The following is a 14752-nucleotide window of genomic DNA, read 5'->3' as shown; positions in this document are numbered from 1 at the left end:
ACATGTTCATGGCACAAAGTAGTTTCCGCGAGACAAACTAAAATAGCCACAAAAACCAAAGACCAACATTTGTCTAATACTCGTCTCTCGAATTTCTGAGGAACTCTCTCTCTCTCTCTCTCTCTCTGTGTCTTTCTCTTTCTGTTGGATGAGACAAGTGAGACCCAGAATAAATCCGTCTACTCCACAGCTTTTTTCTGCGCGAATGAGAGATGAAGAAGCCTCGGAGCGTGTCCTTAAATACCAAAGGCCAAACCATTGACGACAACAACAAAAGCAACTATAGCAGAGATGGCAACGAAAACAAGAGGAGGAGCTTATATGAGCTTTCCTTGTCTTTGATCTTCTCGCTCTGGTGCCTTGTCTTCTTGTTCTACTTCAGACTTGGTCTTGGCCACGGAAATGGAGGTAAATTCTCACTTACTTTTTTTTTTTTCGGGTTAATGGGTTTGAATTATAGGTGAATTCCTTCTTTTCTGTTGGCTTTGTTTGTTTTATTTTGCTTTCGTCTCTGTTTGTTTTCGAGGAAACCAAACAAAAGAGCTGAAAGTTGAAGCCTTTATATCTGGTGTTTACCTCTTATGATAGGGAAATCAATCTAAAATAGCCAAACAAACGTGGAATAGAAATATAGAATTAATTACTTGTCTAAGACGTAGTTCAGTTAATTAGCCAAGTAATTATACACGACTTAGATAAGTAAGAATTTGACATTTTTATTTGGAAAATTTACCATATGGAGTTCCATTATTGCCTTTCTTTCCCTTTCCTGTGGTTTTTCTGCAACCTTTTGTTTCTGAGAAGAAATAATTTAACTTGAAATCTTAAAACGGGTGGATTTGAATTTGATAAACTACCAGTGACCCGATGATAGGAGAGTGTAATTTTAATCAATTTATCAATATATTGTAACAGAATTATCATTTCATAAGATTCCATTTTTTGATAATGATTTGTGTGCTTTTAGCAAATTGAAAAAAGTTTGGCTTTTATCATTGGCTGTATCATTTATTTATATCTTACATGCTGTCATATTGATTGAAGTAAATGTACTTCAGAGAATTCACCTCCTGATAACAGAAGCACTCCTCCTAGTGCTTGCAATGATGAGCTTGGTGACCATGCTTATTCATATATCACAAACGGAAGCAATAACTACACGAACGGGATTTTGTTAGAGCTTAATATGTCAACTAGTTGTAACAATCCCAATGTTCATCAGAACTTTGCAAATTTCAATCCGGAGAAAAATAGTACGGAAGTAGTTTGGGGTGTTGTAGGTAATTATGCTGCTTTAGCATGTGAAGTACAACCACAAGAACCACAAGAAGACAAAACAATTAATCAAGCAGAACAACTTCCAAGTGGGAGAACTTCTAATCCCGCCTATCTCAATCTTGATGAGTTCCGAAACATAACAAGGCAAGAAAAAAGTCAAGCCTCACCAAGCCGGCTTGTTAACATCACCCACCGGCTTGAACTTGATGGAACGGCATACGACTATGCCTCTGCATCTAAGGGTGCAAAGGTGGTGGCTCATAACAAGGAAGCAAAAGGAGCTAGTAACATTTTGGGAAAGGATCATGACAAGTACTTGAGAAATCCTTGTTCTGTGGGGGACAAGTTTGTGGTGATCGAGCTTGCAGAAGAGACTCTGGTTGTTACTGTCAAAATTGCAAACTTTGAACATTATTCTTCTAATTTCAAGGACTTTGAATTGTCTGGCAGTTTAAGCTATCCAACAGAAACATGGTCCCCTTTGGGAACTTTTGTTGCTGCTAATGTCAAGCATACTCAGTGCTTCAAGCTGCCCGAACCTAAATGGGTACGATACTTAAAGTTAAATTTACGTAGTCATTATGGATCAGAGTTCTACTGCACATTGAGTGTTGTAGAGGTGTATGGTGTTGATGCAATGGAGCGGATGCTTGAAGATCTCATTGTGACTTCTGCAGAACCTGTTCTCAGCATATTGCCAGATCCTAATTCAACTGCAATTCCTTCTTTAAAACTAGAAGCTGGTCCACTTGACGTTCAAAATGCCACTGAGAGCACTGCTGGTGTAGTGTCAGAGAGTGGCAATGATGGACAAAAGCTCAATGTAGCTGCAACAAAATCTTCAGCAATTTTGAACGGCATTCCGGATCCTGTAATAGAGCTTAGACAACAGCCAAGTGGTAGAATACCTGGCGACACTGTTCTGAAGATTTTGATGCAGAAGGTGAGGTCCCTCGAGTTGAACTTATCTGTGCTGGAGGAGTATATCAAAGAATTGAACCGAAGACAAGGGGATGTTCTACCAGAGCTTGATAAGGAGCTATCAAGAATATTGTCGCTTTTGGAGAAAAGTAGAGGAGAGATCAAAGATCTCTTGGGCTGGAAGGAGAGTATGGTACTGTCTGACTGCTTCTGTCTTTCTTTCTCTCTCTCAGGCTGAGTAGCTTTGTGTATCCACCTAATTGTTTGGATCCTTTGTTTCTGCAGGAAAAAGGAATTGTTAACCTTCAGCTATGGAAAGCTCTTGTATCATCTCAAATGGAAGTATTGGTCAGAGAAAATAACATGCTAAGGTAGGGAATATGTCTATTTTATCATCAGAGTTCCTTTATACCTTCTCTATTCATTTGTTAATTATCTTCCTCATGTTAAATTACTAGTTATCCCAAAGCTTAAACTGATAGGAAGAGATAAATTTAATCACTTAATCATTAGTTTAACACCTCAAAGGCTGCAAACGGTTATTGTTACAGTTATTTTTGTTTAGAAATTAGAATGTCTTCTATTACTAGATGGATTGCTTCCCATTTTATCATTCTGAAGTAGTCAATTAACAATCCGCTTCTTAGATGAGAGTATGAGACATAGTCCCTTAAGTGGCACAAAAACCAAATATCTCTTGTTTCTTTATCATAATAATGCTGAGATTAAAGCTATAACTGCTATGCTTTACAATGTTAACAGAGTGATTTTTGACTGGCTTCAGGATTCTCTGATATTCAACTCAACTGAAAATCTGCAAAACCTTTACTATTTCCCATAATCAAACTAATTGCTTCTTGCATTATTATCTCATCCATTCTTCTTATTGTGTCTAATGACTTACTTATATAGCATATTTGCTTTCCATTTATTTTCATGTTTTTCACACTTACTGTTTCTGACAGTTTTTTGTTTCTGTTTCCTTTATTGCCACAGGTTAGATGTTGAAAAGGTTGTAAGCGATCAAGCAAGTTTGGAAAGTAAAGAACTTTCTGTTCTAGCAGTCAGTCTATTCTTTGTGTGCTTTGCAATTCTCAAGCTAGTTTTAGCAAAAATTTTCACATTTTTTGGAGCCTGGCAGTCTGATAAGATATGCCAAACAAGTAGAGGTTGGGTTTTGATTCTTGTAAGCAGTAGTATGACGATTTTTATTACCTTGATCTATAGCTAGTCCCTCAATTTTGTAGCTCTGGTAAATCAAATCAGTGGCATTTGGGTCTCTTTCTAATTATAGCTTTTGCTTAAAGAAGAAACTTCTTTCAGCAACAGTTCGTGTTACTTTATGGGAATGGATTCACCATTTTGCTGTATGACTACATGCTGAAACTTGAGTATGGTGCCTATGTTGAAGATGCTGTTTGTCATTGTTTCTGTTTCTTGAAATTTGTGAAAATTAATGTATAGCAAGGTTTTGTGTCTCCAAAGTTAGGAAGATTGTGAAAGTAAATCTGAGATTGGAAGAGCATCATCAAGGACATCAAAATAAGGCAGGATTCTAGTTCATGCACTCAAAGTTCTCACCAGCAAACTCAACAATCAGAAGCATGTGAGATATGGCTTTTAACTCTTCCTTTATAAGTAAAGAAATTCAACATGTGAAATATTTAATTGAAATGAAAGGTGAACGAAGAAGATAAAAACTCGTGACTTTTACTCTGATATCATGTTAAATATCACTTGTTTTAAAAGCTTAAATTGATAAAAATGATTTATTTAATCGTTTAATTAATATTCGATCAAACTGAAACACTATTCTATGTTTAGTTTTCTTTTTCCTCATGGTGACTAGGGTAGGTCATCATTTCAAGTGGTGGAGCTTGGGGTACCATCTAAGTACAACACAAGGAAAAGGGGACAGTTTAATCAAACTTGGCCTTACTTGTATACTCTGAGTTCATTTTTTCCTTTTTAAAATGGTTAATTCAGACACACACTTGAAAAAAGGCAATTGCATCCTCCATTGGGCACCTCTTTTGCCAGACATCGTAGTGTTACTCTTTTCGGCGGCTCCAGTTGAATTATTATCATTATTATCGTCCCTACTGTGGCTTCCAAGCTCTCTTATAGTTGCAATAAGTGTTTCTCCAAACAATCCACCCATTAAACTGCCTAAAAAACTGATGTTTTCAACAATCTCTTTTTTGGACTATATGCCAATAAATTATTGAGCTTGGACCACTTGTTAGGCCAATTTCCAAATATTGTTAAGTTTTATTTTGCAAAATGATTGTACTAGAGTCTTTGTTGGGGGTGTCCCTCCATTTATATTTTGCTTTGTTTTATTAATGAAATCTCACTTGTCCCCCCACCCCCAAGAACAAGGCCCAATTGTATCTTTCCAATTGGAAACATCATACTTAACTGATACAATGTGCATTATTCTCACTCCTAGTAATTGATGTTACAATAAACCAAAAGTTTCGGGGTCAAACCAAATTTCAACGCTCAAATCAACTAACCCTAAACTAAATTGGTTAGGTTCTATTCCAAACTAACCCTAATCTAAATTCTATCAACTATAAATTAGGTCATTCTATATTTAGTTTATGAGACTCATGTTCAAACTACTTTGAATTAATCCTAAATTTGGTCTGAAAGCTATTTTAGTTTATATTTAAGTCTAAACACTATATAGTAATTTACGATTAATGTATATATATATATATATATATATATATATATATATATATATATTGAACCAAAAACATAGATTAAACCTAAAACCAACTATTATCTCACTGAAAAAATTTATAACCAAATATATTGTTTATAACATAGTTGATTCTATAACACGTCAAATGTTCTCAAATAAGGCTGTAAATCAATAGAGCAACTCGCGAACAAGCTCCTGCTTGGTTTAGGTAAACTCAAATTAGTCTTAGTTCATTTAATAAATGAACTAACCGGGAACAAAAAATTATGCTCGATTATTAAAATGAGCTATACTCGTAAGAACTCAATTTGACTTATATAAGCTTGTATAAATTTGTATTTCATTATTATTATTTTTCATAGTATTACTTTAATTTTGTAATGAGAACATCTTAAGTAAAAAAGAATTCTCTTCCAAATATGATAAATATAATATTATATGTATGTGTGTGCACATTATGAGTTTATTTATAGTTGAGTTTAATTTATTTAAACAATCATGATATTTAATTGAGCAACTCATAAATAAGATTGAACTTAAATATATTATCTAGCTCGGTGATAAGTTTTAACTTGGCTCAAGTTCGAAAAAAATTAAATGAACTGATGTCGAACCTTCAATACTCAACTTGATTACACCCATATCCTCAAATATCAGCCTTTTGAAATATCATCTATAATAATAATAATAATAAAAGATCTATGAAAATGACAAAACAATGAAACATTTTTTTTTAAAAAAAGGGATCTATGGAATCGAAAAATGTTTATAAAATTTTTTTACATCCCATTAATCTTATTTTCTTTGATGAGCCGAAAATACTTTGAATTTGATCAAAATTATCACACTAAAAACATGTATAACCAAATATACTATTTATGGTTGAACCGATTCAAAAGCATGTCAAATTAAAATATTTATGGTCTTTACAACGTTATCCAAAATAAATAAATAAATCCGTAAAGATGATTAACTGTTTCTGTTAGAACTTAGATGTACTGTAAAACGACTAGTCGTTATGATTGGGTCAATGTTCGGAAAGTAGTAAAAAAGTAGACGCTCGAGTTTGTTCCGAGTCAGTTACGACGACTCACACAACCACCATACCACCACCCTCGTCCTCTACCTTCTGCAAAGTGCAAACCCATTCTAGGGTTTCAAAAACCAAAAAGCTCGTTGAAGTTTCTCATCAAACGACGTCGTACAGTGCGACTTTACAGGAGTTCGGAATAATTTGATTCCCTAGGGTTTCATGTCCTTCGTAGCTTTAATGTCTTGTGAATGGACTCAACCCAATACTTCCTTGTAGCCGCGACAGTCACCGTGCTCTGTTTGTTACTCGCGCTTCTCGCCGTCCGATCAATCGCCTTCTGCAGGGGGGCCCCCGAATCGGAAGGGGGAGACTCCGCCACGTCGGCAGCGAAGAGGGTTTGTAATTGCGTTTGCTCGTGTAACGGTGGGTTTGCGGTCAGGGATATGGTGGTTGAGAAGGCTGCTGCGGCGGCGGTGGCGGAGCGGGCGACGGGCGCGTCGATGATGGAGCAGCTGGTGCCGGAGATTACCACGCACGCGCTCAGCTACTTGGACTACCCGAGCCTGTGCCGCTTGTCCATGACCAACTCGCTCATGCGCAAGGCTGCCAATGACGACAATGCGTGGAAAGCGCTCTATCACAAGGTAAATTGCGAGTGTAATGAGCAACTTGCGGATGATATTGTGGTTATTGTTGAGAATTTTGGTTTAGAATTTGAAGCAAATTGAGAAGAGCTAAAATATTTTGGAACCCAATAGCAAATTGAGTGTTAAACTTAACAACTTTGCATTGGGTTTTGTAGAATTGGGTTTTTTGGTGTAATTTGAGATGTGGGTTGATGAGTTTAGGCTGTTCTGGATCACATACTATGCGTGTCTCTTGCCAAAGATTGAAAGGAATTTCTTTCTTATGGATGAAATTGGGGTTATTACTTTGTTAAATCCAATGTGGGGTTTTTCTGCGGCAAAATCCGCATGTACCCTCTACTGTTTAATGTAGTTTTGTTGAAAGCAATGTGTTTTCGATTTTTATAATCACACTGTCTGTTGTATAGTATTGTTGGAGTCGACTACTTTCATCAACTCCATTGTTAAAATCATTAGCATTAATATACTTGGCCTGGGTGAAGTATATTTAACTGAAAATATTGGTTTCATTTCTTCGGATATAATGATTGCAATATGGGGCTCGGGTTTCCATTAGCTTGCTTGCATGCTCTCTGTATGTCATCTGCTGTTTATGCACTGAATAACTTTCTGGATGTATGGATAACCTTTTGTTTCTCAAATTATTTTTCAGGACTTCACATTGGAACAGGATAGTGTGACGCCAGCCAATGGCTGGAAGGCTTACTATGCGGCTACAAGAGCTATTGTTAATATTAATGCTGAATTCTTTAACATCATCAAAGAAAGGTCTATTCAAGCAATGAGTCACTTTTGGCGCAATGCAGATTATGTAAAGTGTGTTCATGCCTCAGGAGAACTCTTTTCAGGGTATGATGTTTTAGACTTGATATTTCAATTACTTACATCCAGTGATGGAAAGATTCTCTCTTTTTTTTTTTTTTTTTTTTTTTAATCTGCTTTTTACTGCTATTTCATGTTTGACCTGTTTTAGCAAGTAGCCTAACCTATATGCTGCTCATATGTTCTGAATTATGGGGGTGTGGTCACATAATGTTGTCATGATATCAAAGATAGTAGCCAGATATGACCCATTAGATCTTGGATATGTACTGGAGATTTTAGTAACTATTGTAGGAGGGATTTTGACGTATGGTGCGATAACATTGTGCTGCTATTCTTACTTATCAAAAAAAACATTGTGCTGCTATTCTTTGTTTTCTACCTTTTGTACCTGGGTTGCTTCAACTGTGCTATAGGCATGTAGCATGTAGCAGGAAAGAAAGCATGTATTCTACTTGGTGAGCCAAGCCCAGGAATACCTGCTGCTGATATACTTGAATCAAGCTGAGATTTATGACATGGTATTAATGTAGGGATTTGACATAGTAGGTGAGCTGCAAATACCCTACATGTGTCAATGACCATACCAAGCAAAGGTTGCCCACGTTTAGAACTATGTGCATATGTTCGTACTGAACTAATTACGCTTTTGTTATGTACAATTTATGCTTAGATACAGTCTATGTGCATACCTATGTTCATATGTGTGCACCGCATGCACATGTATATCTGTAGCTTCTTATGTGCTTGTATAAATTTATGCACTTGGGATGTGATTGGTATTACTGTCAGTTGTTTAGTTTTGCTCGTCTGCAGAATGGCAGCTCTTAGACTTTTGGCTTGCTCAACATTTGGTTTGTTAATGAAGTTTACAGGTTGATCTGTAGTTCCTAAGGAAAAATGTTGGTTTGTAGCATTATTACAGTTTGGATGAAGCTGCTATATGGCAGTTTTTTAGCCCCGCTTGCCTAAGTTGTCCGATGGGGCAAAGTGTTATTTAACTTCATAGTTAGAGATTCTTCATCAATTTATTGAAATCGAGTGTAGAAGAGACTTGTTCTTTAAAAGCAGGATGCGTTATTTTAATGGTGGAGACATCTAACCTACAGGAGCACTGTGGATGTAGCATGCTCTTAAGATAGGATCCTGAGACAATCTCTTCTGTTTTAGTAACGGAAAATAGGGTAAGGTGGGTCCTAGCCTGTGGCCCGGGCACTATATATTTTATTACTGTGCATTTCGCAAGTAAGAACATCATAACACTTTATCTGAATTATATTTTATTATGTACCAGATCAAAGCCCTGGCTTGAACTTTTACCTTCATCTCTTGGTGTGGTCATGATGCCAATGTTTTAGACATCACTATAGATGACAATGTTGCTTTAGATAGAGAAAGACATTGTTATATGTTGACATTTTCCTTCTTGCAAAAGCTGTTGGGTTTGCAGGGACTTTGAGTTTTTACCTAAATTCTACTGTTATGGTGTGTTTTTTTATGTTTGATTGGAACTAAACAGGAGCTGAGTCATCTTTGTTTCCAACTTCAGGTACAATGCTGTAATACAGAGTTGGCAGCTTGCATTTAATTGGGAGCATGGGGTCAACTTTCAAGTTCGAGATGTACGGGCTCGTGTTCTGACAGACATGGCCTGGGTTACCATGAAAACCTTTATCGACATCGATTCGGGGCCATTCAACGTAACTAATGTCTTCGAGTTCCATAATGGGCGGTGGTATATGGTGCATCATCACAGCTCTGTGATGCTCATGGATGGAGAGGTGGAGCAACAACTTGTGCATGCATAATTGAAGAAGAAGAAGAAGAGATGATACCAATGAGATATTAAATACTAGTCACAAAAAATAGTGGTATTTGTTAGATGGAACAGCTTGCTTGAAATTTCACTGTGATTTCGTCGGATTATCCCTTTTGGTTTTGCCAACCCCCAGTTTTGATTGTTTCGTGGTAAAAGGTCCCCCCTTTCTCTTTTTGCCTTTTCTTTTTCCACTCTTATCTTTGTTGTTTTTACGTTTTTTATTTATTTTTTTATTTTTTTTAAATATAGTTACCAGAGAAGAAATTAGATTCAAGTATAATATGCAGAAGTTTAATTGGAAGGAAATTAACCATTTCCTTTTCCACACTGATTCACTATTCAGAGTAAATCAGAGTGGGAATTGTAGTGGAAATAGCAAAGAACTATTGGAGGGCGAATTACAAGAGGTTTTCTGTAGTTTTTTCAACGGACCTAAGTCAAATCCAAGAGGGCTATTTGCCTCTTCTTTCTAGTTTTTGCATTTCATTTGCTTTCCTTTTTTGGCTTAAAAATATGAATTTTTGCACAGTTAGACTGAACCTATGGGCACTTGTAAAAAGTGGAAAGATCATAGTGAAGCTCACGGGGGGACAAATTTTGGACTTATTCTAGTCTCCTTTGCAGTTAAAATTTTAGTATAAAACTCTATATAAGACTATAAGAGCACTAGCAGCAGCATCTTCTTAATCATTTTCGCTCGATTTAGAAAATAAAACTACTTTTTTATTCCCTATAAAAAAACACTTATACGAATTAAATACTATTTTTTTTATTATTGCAACCAATGAGAGAGGAGAGAAGAGAGAGAATTGTAGGGACAAGTGAAGGAGAGATGAGAGAGAATTAGTTTTTTATAATTTAATAATGCATTGGGCATTTACAATGTTTTCCAATGCATTGATCATCTACAGTATTTTTTAATGCATTGGAAAATATTGTAAATGCCATTTGATGTTGATTATATTTAGTGCTTCTGATATGGGTATGTTTTTTTAGATTTTTCCTAAAAATAAGGAAGGTAATGAGCTGCTGCTAGTGCTCTGACACAAGAAGAATTTTTGAGGAAAAATGGTCGTTTTTTCTCAATTCATAAAATTATTCACTAAATAAAGCCGTTGTCAACTCATGTCCAAGTCACATGACATTCAATAGAAGTAAGGTCAGCATATACGAAATGAAAGGTTATTAGAAAATATATATATATACCAGACAAGGTAAACCAGCAAGGTTCCATGGTCTAGTGGTCAGGACATTGGACTCTGAATCCAGTAACCCGAGTTCAAATCTCGGTGGAACCTCTTTTTCTCTCATTTTTGTTTTCGGTTTTCATTTTTCATTCAAGTACTTGTTACTTGTTAGCCTCTTTGTTTCAACGCCCACAATTTATTGCATACCCAAATAAGGCCTTCACAGTTTCATATATCCTTTTCTATCCCAACCTTACCCTCTTCTATGCCGTGCCACTAATATTATTATCTTCATTTAGTTTGGAGGAAAATTTTGTCCTTAAAAAAAATCATTAGTATCCGCGTGGTCAGTTTAGGTTGTAACAAGACATAAGTATACAATTTAATTAGTAGGTTAAATTCTAACCCGCTAATTTTATATTAGGTTCGTGGGTTGTGTCAAAATTACTAATTCTAAATATCGAGTGTTAAGTTTGAGTTGTATTAAAATTTGAGCATAAAACTATATAAACAATTCAATCATAATCTTATTAATTTGATATTGAATTCATGTTAGGTTTACTGTTGGTATAAAATATTGCCCTACTGATATGAGGGCATATCAGTAAAATACAGTGGCAAATATATGAAGCTGAGAAGCTCAAACAACCAGAGCCTTACGTTTGAAAGAGAACAGAAAAAGGTTGGTAATAGTGACGTACTGTTATCCAAATGTTCATTGCGTGTGTGTCCGTGAGAGTGTGAGAGAGAGAGAGAATGGGAGTTTCCGTTGTCTCAGTTCCAGCACTTCATCAGAGCTTACTCTGCCAGCGTCCTTGCATTGGCAGCAGTACATGGTTACATGGCTCAACAACTCCCATTAGATACCCATCTAAACTCACCATCATCCCTCATTGTTCTTCTTCTTCTTCTTCTTCAACTTCTGTTGTAGAAGAAAGCCCTCCTCCTCCGCCTGATGCACTTCCTGTCCAGTCAGAAGCTGCCACCGATGACACTGGCAAGCTCCCTCCGAGGTACCACCCTTTTCTTTACTTCATTTCCAGCCTACCCAGATTAAAATATTGATCAATTTATGAACTAGGAATTATTGCCAATTATGTTCTAGAGATTATTTCGTTTTTTCTTCCGTTGCCCTCTGCTTGGATGCCATGAAAATCGAGACAGAGTGGGGAAAAGAAAAGGGTTTTTTCGTTTTGTATTGAAAGTGTTTACTTCACTATGGATTGCTCATTGTATCTAAGCCAAGTATTGCTTAACAACAATGACTATTCGTACATATGATCAGAAAAGTTACGAAATTTGACCAGAAGTTATGCTCATATGTTCAGTTGAATTATCCTCTTCTAACAGCTTCATTCTTATCAAATGCATTTTGGCAATTCAGTTTTCATAGGACGATTTGCTCATTTGGTGGTTTAATTGAAAGGGGAATCAATTAAATATAGATGAGCCAGTTGTACTGGGAATATTTAGGGAGTGATTTGTGTTCAAGGGGCTAACGAGGACAGGTGACCAATGAATTAGAGTCTCTTACTTGACTAAAAGTTTGTTTAATTAAGTTTTTATCTTAATAGTCGAATTGTAAGATTATTGATTAAATAATAAATTCACAATTTTGTGTTAGCTTAATTTTTTGAGATTAGTGGTGATTTAATAGTGTATCAGAACAAAAATCGTGGATTCAAACCTTGTCTTATGTCTATGTAACTCACTTTTCATTTCAATTGAATGGTCTACATGTTGGGCTTCAGTTATTGAGCGAGAGTTTTAGCCTACACACCCACACATGAGGGGCAGTGTAGAATATTAATTAGATAATTAAATTTACTATTTCCTATTAGTTTAAGATTTTTTAATATGAACGGAAGAACTCTATTTTCAGGTTACTAATGATGATCTAGAAAGTAATCCACACATAGTAAACTCCATTGAGTCTATAGAGTTTGTCTCTGGCATAAAAGACCTTATAAGTGGTCACTTAGTCTTCATATATATCAGAAACTGGTCTGATTTTTGTTCTGTTATACATGTTTTTGCAGAGTACTTCGGGTAACATAATTCGTTTCTTATGCTAGCCACAATGTGTATTTATAAACATTAAATTTTGATAGCCAGAAGAAAACCTTTTGACTTGACCTTTGCGAGGCTAATGAGATTTCTTTAGAGCGAGATCGTAAGGGTACTTGTGCATTTTAACTCCCTTACCTTCATGTTTGATGGTTGGTGATACAAATGAAAACAATATTCAATTCTTACAGGGGTTGTCAAGCCTGTGGGAGAGAGGAAATGGAGAAGGGATGCAATGGTGAAGGTAGGATTCAAGGTGGGATTGCAACAGTTCCAGGCTTTGGCTGGTGGCCAATAAAGGCTTACAGGCCTTGCCCTGCATTTCTAGCATCTGGTGGTAGGTATAGGCGACGAGGGCAAAGCATGGATGAGGTTGCCTCTGGTGGCAGGTGTGCCTCTCTCTCTTTGTTTTATTCTGGTTCCAACTCTTGCATGAATCAGTTTCCTACTTTCACTCAAGTAATTGTGCATGCCTGCCATATTGCATTAGGAAATTACTTGAGTAAATATAATTCATGACAATTATTTGAATGTGCTAGAATAGAAAGTTTGGTTTTCATTTTCAGATGACCTTTCTCGTTTCTATTCTGCTTTCTTCCCCTTAAAACAGAATACCAACCACAAGGAATGAATCCATCATATAAAAAACTTCAGATCAAAACCAATTCACTTGCATTGCCAATCCTAATGGTTTGTCATTCATAACAATATTTTTCGCTCAGTCCACACAAACAGATAAGATTCATGCATAATTTCATACCTAAAGAAAGAATCTATGCATGTATTCCTTCACAGCTTATGGCAGGCATTTGTTATAACACTATGTATTTTGATCTTGAGCTGACTGCTCAATACATTTCAAATTAGTAATAAGAAAGATGACAATGTGATTTTCTACATGTACCCCAGTCTCAGCCATGCTTCTTGGCTCTCATCCTAGACATTTTCGATCCGTTTTGGTTGGTTGAGACTGTAGAGGTAATTGTAGATCTTTAATGGCTGGATCCACTGATCATAGTCATTATCAATCCTATCAACCAAATTGTTCTTAGGTCTTGTTTCTGTTTTTGCGCACTTCTCTGTCATTCACATGTATCCTGTCAAAAAGCCATGCTTTAGTGAATTTAGGAAGTATCTGTTTGTCTTTGTCACATGAGTTGAGTATTCCTAGCTTGTAAAATAAATCTTTAAAGGATGAACACATGTAATAGACATTCTTTTGCCAATTCTTATGAGCAATACTACTCTTCACACCTATTTATCACACTCATATTACATTAGCTGATGTTGTGCATTTTAAGTGACTAACATGAAAAAAGCCACTTAAAACACGCCATATCAGCTGACGTGACATAGGTGTAAAGAATAGCATTTACTCAATTCTTAGTTGTGCTGTTCATTTCCAGTCAATTGCCAGCATTTTTCACCGCTGTTTTGGCCTTTTAAGGTATTAACAACTGATTAACTCTTGCAGCAACACAAGGCAAAGGTCCAAGGAAATTTAAGAGGTAGCATTGTATGACAAAGAATGATTAAGACAAGGCAAGCCACTTGACATGTGGGAGGAGGTCATGGTCTTCATCTGTGCTTATTGCCATTGGAGGGGTAAAGGAAGAATGAGAAGATAAATTCTTAAATCTCTTTTTTTTCTTTTTTCTTTTTTTCTTTTTAATTATTATTACATCCCAACATATCTAGTATTTGAATGAGATTTGGTGGGTCGGATCTGTGCTACAAAGCCTACAATTCAACTAATATTCTGTAATGATTTTTGAAACGTGGACATTTCATTCCAAGCAAATCAGTTCAGTATAAATAAGCATAATGGTAGGAATCAGATTCGAGATTCTCACACCCATTTCATCAAAACAATATTCTTGTTTCCAATATGGATGAACTATATCAACCGAGGAAAAACCTGAACCATGAAAAATTCACATAATTACTGCGAAGAGTTATGTTGCTATAGGTTTGCAACTCCAGAAACAATTGATTTGATGAGGTGAGGCGAATTGCGAATTTTGAATTGTTACTTTCTATTACTTGTTTGAGTCCAAATGACTCATTTGATGCTTTAAACAAGGATAAATTAATTTGGCTTGCTCAGTTTTATCCGAATGAATTTTTAACAGTTCAAGTTATCATCTTGTATTTGGCATAATTGCTAAGAATATGGTAAAAGTAAGTAAAAAAAAAAAAAAAGTAAAGTAAATAAATTGATGAACTTTTTTGTTAGCGTCTGAAACTTTGTAGAGAGGGTCAAGT

At 35.9% G+C, this 14752-nt stretch overlaps 3 protein-coding genes and 1 non-coding gene across 4 annotated transcripts; all 4 read left to right on the top strand.

The window, feature by feature from the left end:
• Positions 1 to 61: 61 nt before the first annotated feature.
• Positions 62 to 3626, top strand: LOC132174989 (Galactose-binding protein). The gene is made up of 4 exons (XM_059586775.2): positions 62 to 408; positions 1059 to 2392; positions 2485 to 2570; positions 3196 to 3626. Exons 1-4 carry the CDS (start codon positions 213 to 215, stop codon positions 3428 to 3430), a joined length of 1851 nt encoding a protein of 616 aa, XP_059442758.2. The 5' UTR covers positions 62 to 212; the 3' UTR covers positions 3431 to 3626.
• Positions 3627 to 5964: 2338 nt separating this feature from the next.
• On the top strand, positions 5965 to 9412 carry LOC132175741 (Nuclear transport factor 2 (NTF2) family protein). The gene is made up of 3 exons (XM_059587770.2): positions 5965 to 6589; positions 7245 to 7441; positions 8964 to 9412. The coding sequence occupies exons 1-3, from the start codon at positions 6194 to 6196 to the stop codon at positions 9220 to 9222; spliced, it is 852 nt and encodes a 283-aa protein (XP_059443753.1). The 5' UTR covers positions 5965 to 6193; the 3' UTR covers positions 9223 to 9412.
• Positions 9413 to 10459: 1047 nt separating this feature from the next.
• Positions 10460 to 10531, top strand: TRNAQ-CUG (transfer RNA glutamine (anticodon CUG)). Its single transcript has one exon. It is a non-coding gene; the product is annotated as a tRNA-Gln (tRNA).
• Positions 10532 to 11101: 570 nt separating this feature from the next.
• Positions 11102 to 14333, top strand: LOC132176088 (uncharacterized). The gene is made up of 3 exons (XM_059588211.2): positions 11102 to 11433; positions 12679 to 12876; positions 13962 to 14333. The coding sequence occupies exons 1-3, from the start codon at positions 11177 to 11179 to the stop codon at positions 13990 to 13992; spliced, it is 486 nt and encodes a 161-aa protein (XP_059444194.2). The 5' UTR covers positions 11102 to 11176; the 3' UTR covers positions 13993 to 14333.
• Positions 14334 to 14752: the final 419 nt, after the last annotated feature.

Source organism: Corylus avellana, chromosome 3, assembly GCF_965113065.1.
Source record: "Corylus avellana chromosome 3, dhCorAvel1.hap1.2, whole genome shotgun sequence".
In the NCBI taxonomy this organism is placed as follows: domain Eukaryota; kingdom Viridiplantae; phylum Streptophyta; class Magnoliopsida; order Fagales; family Betulaceae; genus Corylus; species Corylus avellana.
This window is presented reverse-complemented; position numbering and strand designations above follow the sequence as displayed.